Genomic DNA, 22,479 nt, shown 5'->3' on the forward strand with positions numbered 1-22,479 from the left:
AGGTCTTTTGCCTTATGGCAAGAAGCCCTAATAAATTCAGCGAAACACACGAAGCATCGCAGCGTGAACTTTGGTCATTTCACTTTGTTTTACTCAGTCGGAGTCTAGACAAGTGGCGTCCAAGCCCGATTTATTAACCTCCAAAACTGTAATTCACCAAGGGTTGGCTGAAATTCACTCCCAATAAACAAACGGATCATAATATGTCCAAACAGGCGTAAACATTCGCGTTATAGCGAGGCAAGAGCGTGTGACAGGCGGACGATAAATCTTGGCGTGCGAGTAGTCTCAGTGTGCTGGCCGTGGCTCCTGTAGTGTGTGATGGCGTCTGCTGGTCGCTGTTGTGACGCTCCTTCTACCTCCGTATGATATATAGTCCTTGAAGGCATACAACGTCATTAAACATACTCTGTTGGTCGCCAGCCAGACCGTAGTTTGCCTGGACTGGGACCAGCTTAGTTAAACCAAGCAAATTAACTGGGGTCACTATTTAATATCTCGTCATGCCAAAAAGTCCACTTTCTCGGGTTAGTCTGACAGCCTACCTGAAAACTAGATTTAACTCACTTCTTGCTATATATGGATTTTGGCAGTTTCAGCTAACAATATGATAAGTACAAAAATAATTCAGGGAGTGAACAAATATTTTTCAGCAGACTTGCGAATTTGCGGCAAATAAACCCCTCCACTATATCCTCGAGAGCTATGAATCGCAAGCTGGAATCTGTCGTCTGCTAGGAGTCAAGAAACAGGCGAATCCACTTTGTGATAGAGGGAGGGTGTGTAACATGTTGACGTGATGTTATCACAAGTCTACTAAGTCCATGGCGAGCCAACTCATAGAAATCTCGGGCTTCTGATAGGTAATACGATCTCCCAGGTAAAGCTAGGTCCGAATCTAAAAGATAAAGGGGTAAAGATGCGACAACGGTGGGGGACCGTCTCGCACAATGATTTCTCCCCGAGGCGGCACGTCCTTCGACCATGTGTTCAGCTAGCCGTAAACATGGCGAGATAGCGAGAAGTAGACACACACTTTCTTCTCTCACACGGTTACATCCATAGCAAATTGCACTTCAAAATGAAAATTGTGCTGTCTAAAACACTGTCCCATGGAAAATACTTGCTTCGAACTCAAGTTAGGCCGATAGAAGCAGTAATTTGATATGTTATTTGCGCAACAATCATAGTCGACATCAGCCGCGCCAAAAAGTCTAGACACCCACGTGCTACATCTTGGCCAATCAGCGTGCAGCTTTTGTGAAGCCGTATGAGAGTGAGAAGGGTTTACTTAGCAATGACAAAGGGGAGGTGATGGTTGTTGTTTTAACATAAAATCGTGCATTTGTAAGATCATGCTCATTACGGACCGTAATCAACTGTTCTTAGTTGTAAGTGCGCATATGCAAGGCGGACTTCTCTCTTTCTGAGTGCACAGTTGAATTGACAGTGACCCACTGAGGTAGTTTCACCTGTCTACCCTGGGAGTGTAGTGGACTCGGCTGTGGCCACTGTACATTGCAGTGTTATGAAGCTTTACGTAGAAGAAGGCAACAAATTGTTGGATTTCAACTGTTTATTGTGAAATATTTTCAGTAACAGGACCGAGGAAGGAAAAAAAGGAGTTAACGTGTGTTTTGGGTTGATTCTGTGGAGGATTAAATGGGAGTATCTAGTGGGTGCTTCTGGCTGGTCAGTGAGCGTACAACCAGGCAAATGTGAGCACATTTCACCGGTTGGGTTGGAAGGACCAAGGGTAATCGTTGTTGTTATTTACCAATAGTGTAGAGCAAGTTGTGAGACTGTAGTGGAGTGTTTGCGGCTATGATGCTAGGCATAGCGTGGGATTACCTATGCCTGATGCTGTATGTTTCGGTCTAAAAGACACTCCCTCGTGAAACGGCTGTGGAAGCACCGTCTTATTAACGATGAAACCCAAAGTACGCCTGAAAGTCCAGAGGAATTGGAATTAAAATCTGTGGCCCACACAATGCTCAAAAGACTGAAGGAAAAACAGCTGGATATTCTCGTCCAGTCTGTTGAAAGCAAGGGTGGTGAAAATACGGAATGTGTGTTGTTACCAAAAGAACACGTTCGAGTCGGACGGCGGTCGTTCTCTCATCACAACCTGTGTTGTCGACTTTGGCGATGGCCGGACCTAAGTCAAGAGGCGGAATTGAAAAGACTGTCTTGTTGCAATACCGTGAATGATCCCGGCTATGTCTGCTGTAACCCGTATCACTGGAGTCTGCTTCTCAAACCAGGTATGATGTCGATCCTCTCCGCCCCGTCGTCAGCGACCTCCGCACAGCGCGGCCATATTTGTTTTTACTTGTGCTACGAGTGGTTGAATGCAAGGTTTAGACCCAAGGTTTATCATAATATAACACTCGAAGACTTTGCCTTTTCTCAACAGCGCTCTCTTATGTATGTACATAACTTAGTTATTGGTCTAACACTGACGAGAAACCGCTATAAGAGGCTTGTCGGGCGACCGCTTATTCCACATAGCTTCAAAATTTACAAATCTTGTATTTTGTCGTTTTCTTGTGAAATACACATTCTTGTGAGAAGCTTCGTGTTAATTTGAGGACTATGTCTCTCTTTTGATTCAGGCCAAACGCAAAACGCAACGAATTTAATCCGCGAATTGCTACTAAACAACTCGCTGTCAAATTTTGACAAGTATTGTTATAGTAAACGAAACATTTCTTTCTAAGCGTTCTCAATGTGGAAAAGTTTACGCATATTTTATTGATTATCTTCGAATCGTAACATTTTCCCACGTCGAGCTTTGGGCTTATTAGGTAAGACTTGCGATTGTTGCAAAGTTACGGGTAACCTGATTTCTCTTGACGGGCCACAGTCGGGCTGAATTAATGATAACATCAATGGCTAAATAGTAGACCCCATGCTCGGCATTCCTGCAGCATGTAATTTCGAAAATACTTCATAACTTCTCTAGTTTTTTCCTCTTAGTTTTGAGACTATGTGTTCTAAATGCGGTAACCCGCCGTAGGCTGGGAGTCTCGGGTCTGAATTCGACTGGACACACGTCTCGTGGTTAAGCCGCCCAACAGACAAGCAATTATACTCTGGCGCCAGTAGAGCTCTTACACTGTTTATCACATGTCTTGCCAGCATATTGGCGTGACTTCATCCCTCGGCTTTTACCAACCCGACTGCTTTCTTTCAGATACCACGGTAGCAGACCAAACTCGAACACACGAACAGATTGAACGAGTAAAAATTACAGGTGAGGAGGAAGAAGGAAAAATAATTAAACCAGACATCCGTATTCATTATTGATAAGTTTATCACCCGATGTGATGTCGATGTGGAGTTGAACTGAATTGTTTTGATTTAAAAATCAGATGTTAGAATTTCTGACAGAAGGTGTTTAAAGCTATTAAATCAACACAAAGATGCTTTATGATAGTTATAAAGATGAAAATAATGCTTGGCATTATTAATACAAAACTGAATATGAATATTTAGATTTATATCTTCTGAGGAATAATATTAAGATACCCTGCATCTTGAACAAGTTTGAAAAAACATAGTGTCGTGTTTTTTGTCTTCTACTCTTTGATGCAAAACTGTGGGAAGGAACCTTTAACGGTTAAGATACACATTGTTTTACAAATAATGAAACCAAGTTACAGATTGTTTCAAAACACCTCAAACATTTATCCAATGCATTGTATTGTGCGTTGAAACTATGTTTCTGAACCATAATATAGACAATTTCAGGAGCAACTGAAAATTATGCCATAATCAAATAAACATACTTCCATTAGGTAGCTAATTGGAGCACTTTGTCACAATTCTGGCAACTAAAGGTCAAATGTCAGATTAATTTTAAAGTCAATTATCCAAACCACATACTAAGAGTTAGTTTCTCAAATCACCTTGTGTCCAGAGTGTGAACAAACTCATGTAACACTGTCATACCTGAAATGCTTCAGGTGTAATGTATTAATCCATACTTCTTGTTATTTATTAGTTTTAGAAAGACCATCTTGTTTACAGTTATGTATTATGTTGTTAGTCAGTTTGTTAAACCATCCTTATGTTTACAGAAGAACGGGTAAGGATAGAGGTGACTTGTCCATTGACAATCAATGTCTTTCTGATATAAGTGAGATTTGTGGCATATCTTAAATAGGTTATTCACCTGAATGAACACCAAACAATATTTGGGAATAGCCAGCCAGAGAAAGCATGCCACGCTCCGTTTAGCCCAGGCCTGTGTGCGTACTAACTGAATAGCCGCTGAGCCTCGATTAATACACTACTCAACGACGATAGATTGCCCTTAAATCCTAAAAAAAATTCAGTTTACTCAAGTGATAAGAAAACATGGAATACGCAGGACTCACATTCAATCCTTGTGTTTCAAGAAGCCTGTGGTTTTTGAGTCAGATTTTAAAGGTCAAGGTTGATGAGACATATTAAATGCCCTGTTATTTTTGTTAAGGCTGAAATTGCTCATAACTCATTAACAGGATAAATGTATCAATAAAATACAGTTTTGAAAGTACCTACCAGTAATTATGGGAGGCATCCCAGTGCTGAAGGACAGTTTTGTTATTCTCTATAAATTGCGAATTGATTTTCGTAATCTTGAAATAATCATTTTAGCGTGTGATAAGGAGAAAAACGATCATTTATGGATAATGTGTTTTTCAGTATCTTTATTTTTGTCAACTTTTGTCTTCTGAACAAACAGGCCAGTCTTTAATGATGAATTATTTGGTAACTTGACAGAAATTCAATATTCCATTAATTTTTTAAATAGAACCATTTACGTACATGAACATCAATCTCTAGTAATGAGATCACCATAAATTGTCTACACTTCTTCTCAGATAATCAGCTTCCTTATAATGTTTCGTTGAAAGTCATTGTTGCATTTGGGCCACTTTTGCAGTCGTTGACTTTGAGGAGAAAGTTACTGTGATATAATCATATTTTGACTTCAGGTTAGCAATATTTCATCTGCTTAGCAGAAATTAACTTAGTATTGAGCAGCTGGATGTTTTTTTTAAATATTTTAGAAGGCCTCTGTTATGTAATATTTAGTAAATTGTTTTTAATGAGAGTGTTTGAAAAACAATAAAACAAGTGGAAGACCTTTACAGATGCAGATGATTTGAAAACATACACAAACAATACATGCTTGTGAATGGATTTGTCTTCACAATGTGGCCAGCCTTATTTAATTTCAATGGTAAATGTAGCACAATTATTCATGAAATTAGAGAAAGAGTGTTTGTATGGTTTTGTTCAGGCTCATTCTACTTACTACTTGTGTATGAGACAGAAGTCTTTAAATGATCTTATCAGGCTCCAGTCCAGGATGGCAGGTTATTAGGCTGGAGCGCCTAGCTACTTGTTCTGACAGCTATGTAGACATCGGTGATGTGATTATCACTGACGGAAGTGCAGCACTTGACTCCTAGAATGATCTATGTCCGATAATAGGAAATGTGGCTTCTACTCTTTATTACCAATAGACTGTAGGACTGGAAGGGAAGCCCTTGTGTTAACCGACTGCATGCTTGGCCCAACATGGAGGGTGGGGGGTGCTCTGCTCTCACAGCGCAGAGCAATACTGATCCATTTAGGACCTTGTTTGCCTTCATTCATTAATCAACACACAGAAAGCTGGTGTGGATGGTAGATGGATATGTGTGGAATTTCATTTGGAAGACTTCTTTGAGAGTCATTTTTAGAAGTTGGAAGTCAGATAGAATAAGTATGTATGGATGACAACTTCTATTATTGTTTCAAAATGTTGTGCTGTAGAATTAAAGAAGTTGTCATCCATATATACTTGTTCTGTTTGATTTGGAAGAGACATTTCATTTCCATGCTTGTTCAAGTTTCCCAGTTTGTGGTTTTGAAGTTTACATTTTAAAAGTACTTGAGTATTTCTTAGCATGGTTGGGCGTCAGTTTGTTTTAAATTCCAAGTTTTAAGTATTCAGTTCCAATAAAAATGCTTCAATTTTCCAGTATTTTGTAGTTAGACATTCATCATGAAAACACATTTGTAATGCTCATATTTGTTTAACTGTTGTTTTATATTAAGTTCGATATGCTATTCATAACTAATCAGCTGTTTCCAATTACAGATGATCTTCTACGTGCTAACGAGTCAACAGAAACGGGTATGACTCCGACCACGAGAAGGTGTACATACTCAGGTGAGTGGATCACTATTATAGTAATATTGTGACAGTTTGTTACATGAGGGATGGAAGATTAGGGAGCGATCTCCCCATACTTCAGATTCTCCACTTGTAATGAAGTACACTGGGATGAAGCCAAGCTACACCTCTAAGGTGAATGGAATCCATGGATACCTACAAGAAGTTACAAGACAGCATAAGGAGCTTTTGTTACGGCATTCTGCATCACGTTGACAGCTTTGTTGTTGGCAGCTTTCTCATCACAAATGTTTCCATTTGAATTGTAATGAGTTCTGTCTCTGAAGTGGAATTGAAATGGTGAAATATGGAAAATTGAATTGTCTAAATTTCAGATATTGTTTTTATGATGGAAGCTATTAAAGGTTCCCAGTTACAGATTCCACAAATCAATAGTAGTGCTAAGATGATTGTAACCTGCATACTTTAACTTAGATTTACGACTGTCATAACTACTATGATCACCTTGTGAAACATGGACATGGGCCTAGATTTCGAAGCTGTCTTACCACTGTGATAGTTGTAAGTGCCATACATTATATTAACTTACGACTATCTTAGCACTAACAGAGCTTAGAAAATCTAGGCCCTTGTCAATATGGGCTCTGATGCTTACAAGTCTTTAGTGTTTAACTTGTCTGGACGAGCTTTCAGGTAGGTAAGTGTCAAGACGTCATGCATATGCTTGGCAGTCACCAGGACTTGTGGAATATGCAAGCTTTTAGACTCTCACTGTCCCTTGAAGTCAGGCTTTTGTCTGAGTTAAGCCTAGGAAATATCATCCACACTTGATATTCATGGAAACAATATGGGGAGGTTGACAGAATCACAACCTGATTTCCAGCTGTCCAGGGTCTCTGAATATTCACATTTCAACTCTATATTTTCCAGTGGTTTTAAGAATCCTATGTAACTGTTGCTTGCTAGTGTATAGTATCAGGGTTTCATATAGCAGTGTACTATGGAGGGAACCTCCCACAATCTTTGAACTTTGACTTGCACAGAATTTGAATGTGTGATTTCACAGAGTCAAATTACGTTTTCAAGTTTAGCAAGAGTTCTGATTAACTTAACTACATTATTAGATGGAATATTTGACTGAATTAGGAATCCAAAAATGATTTATGTGAATGTGAAACAAGATGAATGGGTATACATGAAAGTGCAGTACATGGATGCTGTCATGTTCAGTGTTAATGTGATAGATTGTTGTGCAGAACCTCTTTGGGCTATACTGAAGAGCCACTAATTTGGATTGAACCAATGTTTATTCTTGTGCCTAAACAGCATATTATGCTGATATATTTTGGAATCTTCAACAATTCAACCAAAAATTGTGTTTACATTATAACTGCTGGATTGCAGCTTAGTATAAATGTGCCTCACCGAAGTCACCTGATAATGGGTTCATTAAGACGTGCTCTTGCAATGTGACATCACTAAGATGTCATCAGTGTGCCCCTTGGAAATCCTTTGTGTATAATAGTAATTTTGATGCAGTCTTTGAAATGAGTGACACAGATCTTACTGTGATCTAGAAAAAGGTAATTCAGCAAATATACCCCCTCCATTTGTGAGGTGGATGAGGCACCTTTTAGTTTTCGGACTGTCAGTTACATTTTTATAGTTCTGTGGATTTAAATTCTCAGACTTTCATCTACCACTTTACATTTGAGGAACAGTTGCAATGTGACTGAAGTATAGCTGATGTGATGCTTTTCTTTTACTTACTCACTTGCTCTGAATAATTATATTAATTACTGGCTCCATGTTACAAAATGTTTTTGTAGACTTTGCAAATTGAGAACATAACAACTCCCGCCATGTAGCTGCTACTTCAGCTACCTGTTACCATGAATTCTGAGATAGATGTTGTGTTTAGGTGGAAGACATACACCTGTCACATGGTGTCACATGGTGATTGATTTATCTGTTATTTATCCTCTAGTCTCCCTGTAGCTACAAGAGACCAGGTCGTTAGATACACTCGCTTGTCCTCTCTGACAGTTGTTTGGACACTGTGTGGTTTTTTTAAGGGGGGAGCTCATTCAAATTGTGTACTTAAGAGAAACTAGTTTGAATTCTTTTATAAATATTTCATGGATTTGCAATATTCTGTTATTGTTTGAAGTTGTATGAAACTGTTAACTTTAGTGTAATCTATATTTACAATACATTTTGTTCAAATATGAGGCAGTATGTGTTCAAATATAATATGACAATTTAAATACAGATTTTTAGTGTGACTTGGGACAAGCAGTATACATTTTAGAAACTGATAGAAAATATAAAATGAACAAAACTTGCACGAAACATGTTTTGTCTCAGTTATGAAAGGTCTGAAGTTGCAAGTGGTTTTTCTGACTCAGATGTATGGAAGAATTTCAGTCATGCTGTTATTAAAATATTTCCATACCTAAATTATATCATGTCAAGTATTTCATACGGCATATTGTGTATCATATCACACAACCCTAGTATTGAAATATAGGTCTTGTCACAACAAATGTGTCATTACAATCAGTTTATGCAGTACAGAGGTGCTTGGGTTCACCTTGCTGGTACTGGTGAAATCCATATTACCATTTTGCCACTTTGTTGATTCCAGTCAATAACACGGAAAAAGCGAGAGACTTTAGCTTATTGTTGAGAAACCGTTAAACATTGATGTGGTCTATTTTAATGTCAAGTATTTCATACGTCATATTGTGTATCATACCACACAACCCTAGTATTGAAATATAGGTCTTGTCTCCACAAATGTGTTATTACAATCAGTTTATACAGTACAAAGGTAACATATGTCATATTTGGGATTTCACTTTCTTAGTAAAGTACAAATTCTAGTACTAACAGTACAAAGGTGCTTGGATTCACCTTGCTGGTACTGGTGAAATCCATATTACCATTTTGCCACTTTGTTGATTCCAGTCAGTAACATGGAAAAAGCCAGAGACTTTAGCATATTGTTGAGAAACCGTTAAACATTGATGTGGTCTATTTTAAGTTTTGTCTTACCTTGAAAACCTAATGCATCTTTAAATTTAATTTGCTCACTTAACTATACAACCAGATGTTGGTCTGTTACAAATTATTCACGTGTATGTGGGCTGTAATTGTCTATGAATGTTAACAGTTCATGCTTCTTTTCACTGATAGTCAATGTTGGGACCATGCTTACTTTATGCATTCAAACTTTGCAGAAAGTTTGTCCATGGTTGAGGAACTTGCTTTTACTTAACCATTCATACTTGTTGTATAGACATGATCCTTGTTTGAAAATCATGAAATCCAGTTATAACCTTTTCACCGACGTTAACTTTCACTGGAGGGACAGAACCACAGTCACAGAACCACATTATTTCCTTTACTACCGAGGCCTTCCCTGCAGTGCTAAAGCCCTATATGAAATCAGTCTAGATTTCCCCAGGTCTCTCTTGCGCTCATTTTCAATTTATATGGGTTTGTTTTTACGATCAAAATTACATATTTTCAGAGACTAAACATTAGTCTAGAGGGAGGGAGGACTTTCACACGTAACTTTTCATCTCTATTTCAGTGAAAGACTCCATCACTTGAAAATTGACATTAGGGAAAAGAACTTGAAAACTGGAGTGACTTAACAGCTTTGATACTTTTCAGTATTCAGCATGTGTGGCAGGTACAGGCATGTCTAAATTCGATTGTATTTGCTTTCAAATATAATTTCACTGCTGTAAAAATTATTAATTTCTAATCTGGGTCCTGATGGAAATTGCAATGTGTGTCATACAAGGGCCTCAGGTGAACACACTGGACTAGATCCTGCTTGTATTACTCTGAATACTTTACCGGTGGGAAAGGGAAAATTAATATTTAAGAAAGGCAGCTACCACGATCACTTTGTTTCTTTTCTGAGGTGGACATTTTGAATCAGTTGCAGTTCCTTTACTGAGGATCTTTAGGGACAGTGGGTAATCATGGCCAAAACCTGGGTTTGATTCCCCACATGGGTACAGTGTGTAAAGCACATTTCTGGTGTTACCCACCATGATATTGAGGGAATATTGTTAAAAGCGGCATAAAACCAAACTCGCTGACCAGTGACACTATAATGATGGTGGCACTGGGCAGATGCTTCATGGTGTTTGTGTTGTAGTAGAACCACCTCTATTCGTACCGGATGTCAGTCTGTATATACTGACATATGATCAGCCCTAATATCATTTGTCCACACTACCCTTTACCTGTCTGCTTCTGACTACAAGTTTCCTGGGGTGGGATATTGACTTGGGGAGGGTAGGGGGGAGTGAATGGTACAAGGGTGGGTGTTTCTGTAGGTTCAAGAGGAGTGAGTGATGCTACGTGGGGCCATGGTTCTGGGTGGCGCTACATGGGATCATGGTTCTGGAGTACATTTTGGGTGGTTGCTTCTTAGAAATCATTATTTGTACATTCAGATATTTACAAAATTGACGTAATTGTTAGGTAGTAACTTTCAGTGAGTGAGTTTAGTTTTACGCTGCACTCCGCAATATTCCTGCTATTTGGTGGCGGTCTGTAAATAATCGAGTCTGGACCAGACAGTCCAGTGATCAACAACATAAGCATTGGCATTGATCTGAGCAATTGGGAACTGATGACATGTGTTAACCAAGTCAGTGAGCCTGACCACCCGATCCCAGTAGTCGCCTCTTACGACAAGCATAGTTTTATGGCAAGCATGGGTTGCTGAAGGCCTGTTCTAACCCGGGACCTTCAAGGGTCTAGTGTGTTTCATGTGCATGATAGTATCATTCTGGAATATGCAATATGAGAGTCTGTGTTTGACTCCTGGATCAGACTCCTAATGACCAGAGTCTGTATGTAACTCAGAAAGTGTAATTCCAGATATTTCAGATGTTATGTTTTCGAATTTTCATTGTGTATTGAAAATTACTTTTAGTCTAAACCTGAAAGAATTCCTGGAAAGCAAGTGTCCCTCAGTAGTTTGGAATTTTGAACTGCGTAATTAGTCTTTTATATGTGTGGTTGAAATTATTAATCAAAATACTGAATTACAGTTGTAACTGGTGAAACTCTCAAACAGGACCAATCAGGTACATTACTCTTTACTCACTTATGCCTGTGCTGTCAAGTTTCTTAGGTAATTTAATGAAGACCAGATTTCTCCAAATATTTGAAGTATAATTATATATTATAATCCATATATTTTGAAAGTGACACACACTATTTGGGAATATAGGGAAGTGATACACACATTGTGTTGGTTTCCAAGCTGCACTGGTTCTGCTTTAGGTCTGATGTTTGACATTCAGGCAGTCACACTCAAAAATAATCCCCTATTTACACAGCCAAGAATTCAAAGGGGATACCTAAACATGAAGATATTTCATCAATGTGAAAAACTAGCCCATAAAGCACTACTTCATTAACAGACAGGTACCCTACTCAAGTAGCCCTTTGTCAGTGGGGAGCACCAAAGGGGGACAGACTCCCAGGATATAGGCCACAACCTGCCACCCCTCTGGCAATAATAGCTTGACCTTTTGTGCAAGCAACAATGGGGCATCTGGGTGTCTCCACTGCTTCAAGATAGGGATCTAGGGAGTTAGACAGGGGATAGTTGAACAAACTGGATATGGAGGCTGTCTCTTGCTGTTGGAGACACTCAGACTGCAGGCTGTTGTGGCCTATGCTTGTATCCCAGCCATATACTTTCCTCGCTTTAAGGCTAATATTACCTTCATACTTGAGATGGAATTCAGGCCCCCTTCATTATAAGGTGTTCACCCGGACTTGTTCTTTTGACGAGCCACAGCTTTTTGTTGGAGTGTTTGCATAAAAAGATGACTTTTTATGTGGGTGTATTTGATTGCAAATGTGCTCTGTTCAAACAACTCATGAATGTGGTTATCTCTGTTAAAACCTCAAGTGTTATGAGACTAGTTCTGTGCCAACATCACTTTAACTTTCAAAATCTTCTCTGAAATAATTACTCCACACTAGAATGATAGTTTGTAAAAGGATCGGAAAACATTCTTTGTTCAAAAGATAAATAGGCCTTTGTGAAGTAGTTTGCTAAATCCTTGCTGCTTGTAGACTGAATTTGGGCAAAAACACATGCAAAAAATATTCCCTGCTTCTGACTGAATGTACTTATACATGCATAAATAAATCTGGGAATTTATTAATATTTAATTCTCTTGAGTAGTGTGCTGACAATCACACAGAGAGTTGCATTTGTTGGTGTTTCTTTTCATGTGGTTAAAAAGCAAAGATTCACTACACAGCGTTTCACTTGTGTTTGTTGTGTTGGAGTTTTGAGAACAACAGTATTTAAGGGTTGCGATAAAATGGATTAGGGACATGTTACAAAAAAAACCCTTAAAAACCATAAAAACTTCCCCCATATAACTAATGATGAAACAATAATTAGGATAAAATGGAATTTTGTTTGCACACAAATCATGTGTACAGATGAATTATGTGTTGTTTATCTACCTGCTTTTGTAGTGTTAAGATTTAGTGTACATATTCTGGCAGAATATATTTTGAGTGTCATGTGTGGTTTGATTTCATCCTAATGACCAAGTCTTGAGAGGACCATACAGGATAAATGTGTCTACACTAATGATCCTTGGCCACATACCAAGGTCTACCTACCCCCTCGTCAAGCCTGACTCTGCACATCTCAACAGGAGTATGCTGACAAAAAACACTTTAATTGTGTTTTAAGTAGGTCAGCAGCATGCCTATATCAGTCTCTCCTCTCCTAATGAAATTAGAGACACATTCTAAAGTCTTAGTTATTGTGTCTTTTGTCTGCGGGATAACCTCACAATGATCTTGCATTCTTGTATACGGTAAACCTCCTACACGCCAGTGAGCGGCACCTGTTTGTTTGGCTTGTGATGCTCTTAGTTGTCCGTTTCCATTGGGAGACATTGCCACCTCCATCGTCATGGATGAAACACATCATTCAGTCATTATTCCTGCTATAGGAGGATCATTGATGGACTGTTGGAGCAGATTTCATGTATTTAGTTCAGATCCAGTTTCAGAGGTCTGTAGGTCAGAGAGAAGTATGAGTTGTTACAAAATAGGAAATATATTACCTCTTCTTCAGATTTTTGGTTAGTGTTAGCGAGTTTCAGGTTAAGCAGTGTGCAGGGAACTTGGACAAAGTACTGTGACTGTGTGTTCCAGTCCACCCAGCTGTGAATGGGTACCTCATAGGGATGGGAAAGCCACCATAACTCTGTGCATTTTGTGGGTGCAAGAGTTGTATGATCCCAGGGGAGCTGAGATTGATAATATGATGTGCCGTAAAGTTGATCAAGGGGAATAAATACCAGCACCTCGAGCATGTACTAGTTGCCTGAGCATGTACTATGTACACCTTAAAAATATCCTTTGATGAGAGCTTTTCATGATTGATAAACTTTGGATCAGACATTCTAGAAACCCTGTTTATATACATATTGTAACAACACCTTAGATTATGTTTTACATATTTTTATTGTTACAAAAGCATTTCTGACCAATGTTGATAAATCACAACTATATGAAATAGCAGTAGTGTTTGAGAAGTCAGTATTTGATGCCTGTTTGATGACTATGCTGTGGTTAGACAAGTAATACTGTGGTTAGACAAGTAATACTGTGGTTAGACAAGTAATGCGGGTGTCCCATGGTCCAGTCTAAGACCCCACAGATCCCTTCTCCCCTCAACACCGCACCTGTAGCAGCAGCAGCAGCAGCAGGAGTAACATCAGTAGTGTAGGGGAAGCTGTGTTAGCTCTGCTCACTTTTCATAAAGCTGATCTGTTCCACTGTGGTTTCTATGACTGATCATGAGAAAATAAAGAAACTTCTGATAAGAGAAGTATCTTTATGAGGACATAGTATCAACTACTTGTGAAGAATGTTACCCGAGTTTAGGAAGGATTTTATGACACTAGATGGGTAGTAGGTCATCTTGTAGTGGACTGTAGATCTCTTTCTCACAGTCCCTGGACACAGTATTTTCTCTGCAGCCTAACCTACAGTGCAATGTAGTCTGTCTGGCAACCTCTTAACCACAGTGTTTTGCCTATAGCCTACCCTCCCTGCAATGTAGTATGTCTCACAGTCCCTGAATCACAGTATTTTCCTTACTGCCGAACCCTATCTCCAGTGTAGTCTGTCTCACAGTCACTGAAACACGTTACTTTTCCTACAGCCTAGCTCTCCCTGCAGCGTAGTCTGTCGCAGTCCCTGAGCAACAGTATTTTCCCTATAGCCTAGCCCACCCAGCAGTCTAGTCTGTGTCTCAGTCCCAGAACCACATTATTTTTCCTACAGCTAAGCCCTCCCAGCAATGTAATCTGTCTCACCGTCCCAGAACCACATTATTTCCCCTACTTACTGCAAGACTGGGAATGAGTAAGTATAGTTTTAAGCCACTTTTGGTAATATTCCAGCAATAAGATGGGGAACACCATAAATGTGCTTCACACATTGTACCCATATTGAGAATTGAACCCTTGTGTTCAGCGTGATGAGCAAACACTTTAACCACTAGGCTATCAAACCACCACCTATGTGTAAGGGATGGGACAGATAGTTCCAGGATGGTAATAGGACTATCTCTGTCACTGATTCTTGATGTGATGTAGGGTCATATACAACAAGGAAAACACAGTCAGCTTCATGAGACGGGACCCATGAACTGAAGGTCCCGGGGTAGAATAGGCCTTCAGCAACCCATGCTTGTCATAAAAGGTGACTATGCTTGGTGTAAAAGGCGTCTGACTAACGGGATTGAGTGGTCAGACTCGCTGACTTCGTTGGCACATGTCATCAGTTCCCAATTGCACAGATCGATGCTCATGTTGTTGATTTTCTGGTCCAGACTCGATTATTTGACAGACCCCCTCCATATAGCTGGAATGTTGCTGAGTGCGGCATAAAACTAAACTCACTCACTCACTCATGAGATGGGAGTCTTTGCCGGACACTCATTCATTCACTCACCCCATCACTCAGTTGGTGCCAAGTCATTGAGATTTACATGGAGTCCAGGATGACATGGTCAAGAGAAAAGATTGACAGGCCATAACCTTAGATTTATGTTGTTATTGTCCTGTTGCTGAGTACTACACTATTTGCTGTACAAGGGGGAGTGGGACCATCATATCTTTGTGGCTAGTGGCTGCCACTCCAAACATATCACACTGACACCACCTGAGAGATTGACGTGCAGCTGGGGATTGCCCCTCCAAGTGTAGGCTATACCTGGTTTATGGAAGGCCTGATACAGAGGTAGTAGAATTGAATCTAAATAAGATTCCATGATACCTCACTACCATTGAAACCCCTCTGACAAAGGTCTGACTTCTACGTCAAGACAAATAAATTTTGGATAACATTTTCCTTGATGTTGTAGATGTCTACTGCTTGTTATATGTCTATTTGAAGCTGATTTCAAAAATTTCATGTAGATTCTGATATGGCCCTCTGATACTCCTTGACTCAGTCCTCTTGAAGACCGATAGGGATGTGTATGTCATGTTGTATGTCTAGTGAGCTAAATAGTTTCCAAATTTTGCTAGCCTGTCAGACTGGTCATGCCTGAAAGTTGCTAGCCCACAACATAATTCACTAGCCAGAAAATTGAACGTAGACACATATTTCATCATTAAGCTGCTAATATGTACAGGCCATAATCTTGCATGATTTAGAATTGACTTGGCAAGGGTGATATGTTTACAAAATGACCCCATGAAAGTTCACAAGTCAGTCAAGCTGGACTGTGGATATTTACTGATAAATCAGGATTTTTACATGGGCGTAATGGTTATTTTGCATGCTGTGTACGTCTGATAAAGCAGAAAGTGCAGAACTTGCTGCATACAGACAAATAATGTAGGTGACTGTATTTTGACGTGACAAGTCTCTTAGTACAGGCCTGTTGGCTGGCGTCAGTGTTCCTGTCAGTTCCTGCTTCGACTCTCCTCCTTGCACATCAAACAATTCATTACCCATCTTGATTATCAGGACACATGATATGAAGCTTTGAACAATAATGATAAGGATATGATTGTGCATGTTGTGTGCCTAACTACCGTCAATTTATGAGGTATTCGTCCCCAGATGGCACTGCGGGCTCTGTGTACTATGGTCCTCATGTAGTGGATGGGTCTCGCTGGCAAAGTAAAAGTCGCTTTATGGTTGTGTTTTCATTTGTCAGCCAGCAGTAAAACCCACACAAGCCATAGAGAATTCAGATATGGTGAAACATCAAAGGAAAGGGAGAAACAGAGGTTCAGAAATACAGGTTTCTTGAGCTTTGACCACACATGCTCATAGGGAAAAGACCAGCCTGTATCTTGTACATATCAGCAGTCTGGGGTTGGTTCTGGGTTGAAGTATCTCGGAGTACAGTGAAAGCTGTCAAAACTGACATCTGTCCAATCCGGCAAAGTGTCAACACTGTCACAAAATCTCAGTCATATCGGTGGCTTGTACATTTATCACCAGCTCCACAATCCAGCACTTTATCAAAACCGGATTATTTCTTCAGTCCCACTGAGTGCCGGTTTAGACAGCTTTCTCTGTACTTGTAAAAGTGGGGTCATTATTGTGACTAGATTATCGGTGATTGGCTGTTTTTACCACAAATATTGATACACCTGTGACTGACAAGTTTCTCATCAGGGTAGAGCTAATGGAGCATCTGTTGCAAAGCAACAGTGCTGACTTTAGTGTTGTGGCAATGAAAGTCCTCTAGTGTTGAGCCTGTATAGTGCTTGTAGTGTTGTGGAAGTGGAGTGCAAGTAGTGTTGTGGCTGTGGAGTGCTTGTAGTGTCACAGCATTGGACTGTCATAGCAGTGGAGTGCTCGTAGAGTCATGACAGTAGGGTACCTGTAGTGTTGTGGGAGTGGAGTGCAGTAGTGTTGTGGCAGTGGAGTGCTTGTAGCATCTTAGCAGTAAGTGCTTGTAGAGTCATGACAGTAGGGTACCTGTAGTGTTGTGGCAGTGGAGTGCTTGTAGCGTCTTAGCAGTGGAGTGCTTGTAGAGTCATGACAGTGGGGTACCTGTAGCGTTGTGGGAGTGGAGTGCTGTAGTGTTGTGGCAGTGGAGTGCCAGTAGTGTTGTGGCAGTGTACCAGATCGCCCCATGTCTATGACTCCCAACACATAGAGGTTTATGGCTTCCAGCTTGGTGGTTGCTAAGCTCCTTCATGGATAGGGAAATTTACACAGCTATTGTAAATACATCAAGATATAATTTCAGGCATAAAGGGACAAGCAACAGATAGCCGGGTTGACCTGGAGAGATCTGGTAGGCAATGGGGATCACGAAGGACGGGTTGACCTGGAGAGATCTGGTAGGCAATGGGGATCACGAAGGACGGTTTGTCAGGTTGATCACTGTACAACAGGCACACACAGATGGGAGGGTGGAGCTCAGATATGCTGTAACATACACACTCATGTCCATTGTAATGAAGGCATTCTTAAGGAAACAAAATGATTTAGCTGCTGTTTGTATTGTTAGTTGAAATGAAAGCAAATGTGAAACTGTTCGGCCATTTTCCCATCAGATCGCATTATTCTCATGGTCTGTAATGTACAAGAGTAGCCTGAATAAGAGTGCTAGTTTATTCCTGAGTTTGAATATTTCTGAAGAATCAGGGACCTAAACATGACACATTTACAACATTCCAAATCATCTTTGCCACAGAACCAATTGCACCAGTTGATGACTAGTCTTGCTCCAGCAGCAGACATGAAGGTGCTGGCGTGTGTAGAGCTGGGGGATCACTGGGAGCACTTGAGCAAGGAGAACCAAATGTCCTGCTGCTGCTTTAACTCCATAATTACTGCTTCCATGTTTTCTGGCACTTTGTTCCTTGGACACTGCATTCCCCCAAAGTCCTCAGGGGAGACAACCCCTGCACTAAAACAGCCTGGTTGTCATAATGGGCTTTGATAAACGCTAGGGAGTTTGGTACAGTACCACCTGTTTGGGATTGAGTATGTGAAAGCAGTGCTTTCTGTAGCCGAGTGCTCCACAGTTCACCAGACGTCAGACTAGGAGCCTGCTTCAGTGAGCACATCTTAGTTCAGTGCTTTAAGGTGCAAGGGACAATGTAGACATTCTTCTAAAATTGGAAAGATTATAGCTAAAAACCTGGATTAGAATTTAAAAGCCTAAGGACCTATGTCTGTAATGAGAAATACCTTTTGACCATAAGAAAATGGTGATTCCTTGGTCAGATATATGAATAGGAGGGTGTGTAATGGACAGACAAGGGGGACCTTCATAATATATAGGGAATCATCATTACACACATGCACACACACACACACGCACGCATACACATTCACACACCCTAGCCATTATGTATAAATGGTCCCTTGGTGACCTTTGTGAGAGTAATGTCTGTAACATGTTTCAGGAGTTTATGTGCCAATATACTGACTGTAACATATGTGATTACATCGGCATGACGACATCCTGATTCTTGATGCCATCTTGACAGCTGAGCCTAGAACCACTTAGAGGCTGACAAGTCTCGCTCATTAAGTAGTGAAAAGCAAGTGGCGACGGTGTTGTTGTGTGCGTGGTGTTGAGGGGGATGCGAGGTTGACCAGCGACACCCCTGCCCCATCTTTCTACACCGTGTTGACTTGGCCACAGCCACCAGTCTCACGGTAAGCTCTTTGTAAATGATGGCAAAAAATGAGTTTGCTTTTTGAAGGTTACGACTGCGCGCTCAAGCTATGAAGATGAAGTGAAGAGGCGATTTCTTGTAATTTGACAGCACTTGCCAAAACTGACAGTAGGGCTAGAATGACTTTCATAGTAGTAACTGTAGGCAAGTATTATGGATAATTATACAAGCGTTGTGGAGAAATGCAGTACTATTGATTTTCTTTGTGAAATAGTGCAGTAAACAACCTCAATTTTGATGTGCCAATTTGTGATAGTTTTGTGTTTGGCTTTTAATGGTAAGCGGTCACTCAAAACACAGGCTCTGAACAAAAGCATATTGAAAGTTTCAAAAAGAAAATGTTTTCAATTTGAGTAACCATTATTTTATACAGAATAAATGATTGAAATTGTGTGAGTTGTCAGGTGTATAGGAATATAGAATGGTTGGTAAATAAATAAATAAATAAATAAATAAATAAATAAATAAATAAATAAATAACATTCTTCTGTTTTGCCATTGTGTGAAGACATGAAGTATTTAAGAATATGCAAGTTATCTGCTGGTGTATAATCTTGGACACTGATGGTGGTAACCCTTACCTAGGAGTGCGATGTTCCTGGTGGTTATCAAGGGTTATTTGCCTTATCTCCTGCCAACATGCTTTTTCACACTCAGTATTCAGTCTTAAGTACTTAAAATGGGATGCCAGAATATCATCTTGTGTGTAATGAGAAGTGATGTGTGGTGTAGACTCGTCCTTACAGTCACAAAGGAGGGAGAAATGGGAAGAAACCCATGTTGCATCAACAAAGCTTCATTGAGGGAAGGAAGAAGGATGCCTTGTGTGGCTGGGAGCCCAGCTTCCAGCTCCCGCTATCATGTCTACCACAAATCTTATCTCCTAAGCTATTTTCTTTTCCATTTCGTATCAAGTCGGATAGAATAAACACTCTCTACAGTGTAGACAACCACCCAAGAAAAATTTCGAACTTTTTCCACCAAATGTTTAGCTTCTATTTCATGGATCAGGCCCCTAATCTGTTGCAAGGTTTGTGGTGCTAACGAGGAATTATTAAGCATAACGAAAAATAACGGGACCTTAATCAAATTCTTGAAATGCCGATGAGTGACGGGCCGGAATTGCCTGTGTATAAGGTGTGGTAATATGCTGGTGTGGCACGATAGGGCCACTGACTGATAGGGCCATCTATCTGTATGTATGTACGGTCTGTTATACACTGGGGCTTGTTTTAGAAAGTTCATAACAGGTTGGCCAATTAATGTTTATTGCAGCATGGCCTGTAGGATCACCATGAGCTCTGAAGACCCCAGGCAACCAGTGTCTTTTGTAAAGATTGCGTGATGAGAAAGCAAACCTTTGTAACTCAAATGGACATTTATAGCATACTGTTGCTGCAGTTTTAATGAGATTGCTTAGATCTGAAGATTTAACCCTCCCGAGAGGAAATATTTCAAATTACCTATCATCAGAGACTTTCAGCTTCGTGTGATAACATTGCTTGTCTTCTTAAGCTCAAAACTTGGGCATCACGAACATTTAGTATTGATCTGTAACCGGACCTCAGCAGTGAGCCAGGCATTTTTTGATGTGACGTTTGTATAAAGTTTAAGCAACTTGTAGGACACACTAAAGAAAGCCATGTCGACAGGTAGGGTCGCTTCCTGGCGAGGGAATGCTGGTGTATTTAATGATTACAGAGCATGAGTCTCAGTGCTGTAGCTCCACTGCCAGATCGATGATAAAATGTGAATGAATTACATGTAAGGATCTTCAAATTGATTCACTCGGCCTTTCATGCAGCTCATTCAAAGAGGTGGCCAAGCATGCCACCATTGTTCACCTGCCTACCCTCTTATAGAATGGACTCCTCTTTTTTCCTCACATTAACACAATACAAGCAAAAATATGAGGAGAGGCTATTGTTTTTGTAGGGTTGTCAAGCTGCTAATTGTATTCATTCACCGAATGGAAACGCCAGCAAGTAGCAGTTGTTTCTACAAGTGTGACTTCGCTTGTCCCGAAGGATAGAGTAATACAGAAGGAGGCCAGCCAGGCAGGCCTGTGTGCAGTGCATTATATGGTGTGTCTGTGGTGGTAGAGGACACCACGTGTCAATGTTGTGTTAACAGCTAGTTTCACTGCTTTCATACAACATGATGACAACCTTAATTGAGTGACAATTTTCACCTCCAACCACAGGTTTTACAGGACAAAATGAATGAAGACAGATCACTTTCAAACTATACATCTGTACTTTGGGTTTTTGGGGGGTTCCCAATTATTTAAGATAATTTCAATACTTTCATATATATTGTTATGTAAATAATAATTCTTGAGTGTTACGTTAAGAGTCAACCTTGTAGCAGATATTGTGTCCTGTATGCATGAAAGGGAAAGATTTTATTGCATGGGCGGAAGAAAAGTAATTCTGTTGATTGTCAATACCAGGAGCATGACCTTAAATAAACTGGTGACATCAGAGTTTACTCAGTCCGTAAGTTTTGTCGCCATGCACAGAGATGCCAGCTCATATGGTTTTATTGTATTCATTACGAAGAACAACAACACAAAATATGCACCTACGACAGCAGTTATAATATATAGTATATAAAAAAATACATTAGATGAAGTTATCAAATAGCAGATGTACCATATACAGTAAATGCCACATTCTATTCACTATCAAGCTATATGCTGCTTACTACTGAAGTAGGCGAGTACTATGTGAATAGCAAATACTTAGAATATCTGTATATTGTTTAATAAAGACAAAAGTTCTTTGGAAAAGTAAAATACTAATTTTTGCATCCAGTTTTTGGCTGAAATACTAATTAGGCTAAATCAGTATTGGCATCTCTGCATTCAGCAGTATGTTCAACCTTATGTTGCACTTCCCAAATGCTTCCGAGTTGAGTTTTTCGTAATGCAGTGTCTTTGGGACTCCCACTCAGATTGTCACCGGTAATGTGATCACATGATCAAAGGTGGCTGTTCCTTTAAGTAATGAAAACTTGTTTGTCTCGAATATTTTGTGCTGTTGCCTTCTAAGGGTGTTCATCAAGGGATTATGTAAGTCAGTTCTGTCAGGTCCCCTCTTTGTAAAGATACATTATTGCATAGTTGCACAGCAGCACTCTGTGAAGTACACCTGTGTAGGGAGATATGAGATATACTGTACGGGTAGAGTTGTGATATAACTGTGACATAATGGCTGGTTACAACTCAGTACCCACTGAGCTAAACCCATGTTGGAGCAGGGAGGACTACTTGACCATAGCTTCTCTCAGGTGTAGCCTGTGAGCTCGGTTACCCTCATCAAGTTGCACCTATCTTTACACAGGCTTTGCCTTTGTGGTTGACATGACAGCACAGATCATCACCAGATATTATTCATGGAAGTCCCCTAACATGAAGTCCATGGTCATGCTGCCTATACCTCATTATAAGGCTTGTGGGTTTCCTGGCTGAGGCACTTGGGAACACATGCTTCGTTTTAAAGCTACTGTTTCTGAGTAACTGACAACCTCAGTCTAATGCTAGTGTGTTTCAAATGCAAG

At 40.1% G+C, this 22,479-nt stretch overlaps 1 protein-coding gene across 1 annotated transcript in view; it reads left to right on the forward strand.

Moving 5' to 3' along the window:
- Positions 1-1,533: 1,533 nt before the first annotated feature.
- The window catches only part of LOC137260039 (mothers against decapentaplegic homolog 6-like), a 36,590-nt gene continuing 15,644 nt past the window's right edge, over positions 1,534-22,479 (forward strand). The window contains exons 1-3 of the mRNA XM_067797725.1: positions 1,534-2,264; positions 3,197-3,256; positions 6,140-6,211. Coding sequence (XP_067653826.1) covers positions 1,868-2,264; positions 3,197-3,256; positions 6,140-6,211 — 529 coding nt within the window. The 5' untranslated portion in view covers positions 1,534-1,867. The remainder of the gene's footprint in view (positions 2,265-3,196; positions 3,257-6,139; positions 6,212-22,479) is intronic.

The sequence above is a fragment of the Haliotis asinina genome, chromosome 13 (genome assembly GCF_037392515.1).
Source record: "Haliotis asinina isolate JCU_RB_2024 chromosome 13, JCU_Hal_asi_v2, whole genome shotgun sequence".
Lineage (NCBI taxonomy): Eukaryota > Metazoa > Mollusca > Gastropoda > Lepetellida > Haliotidae > Haliotis > Haliotis asinina.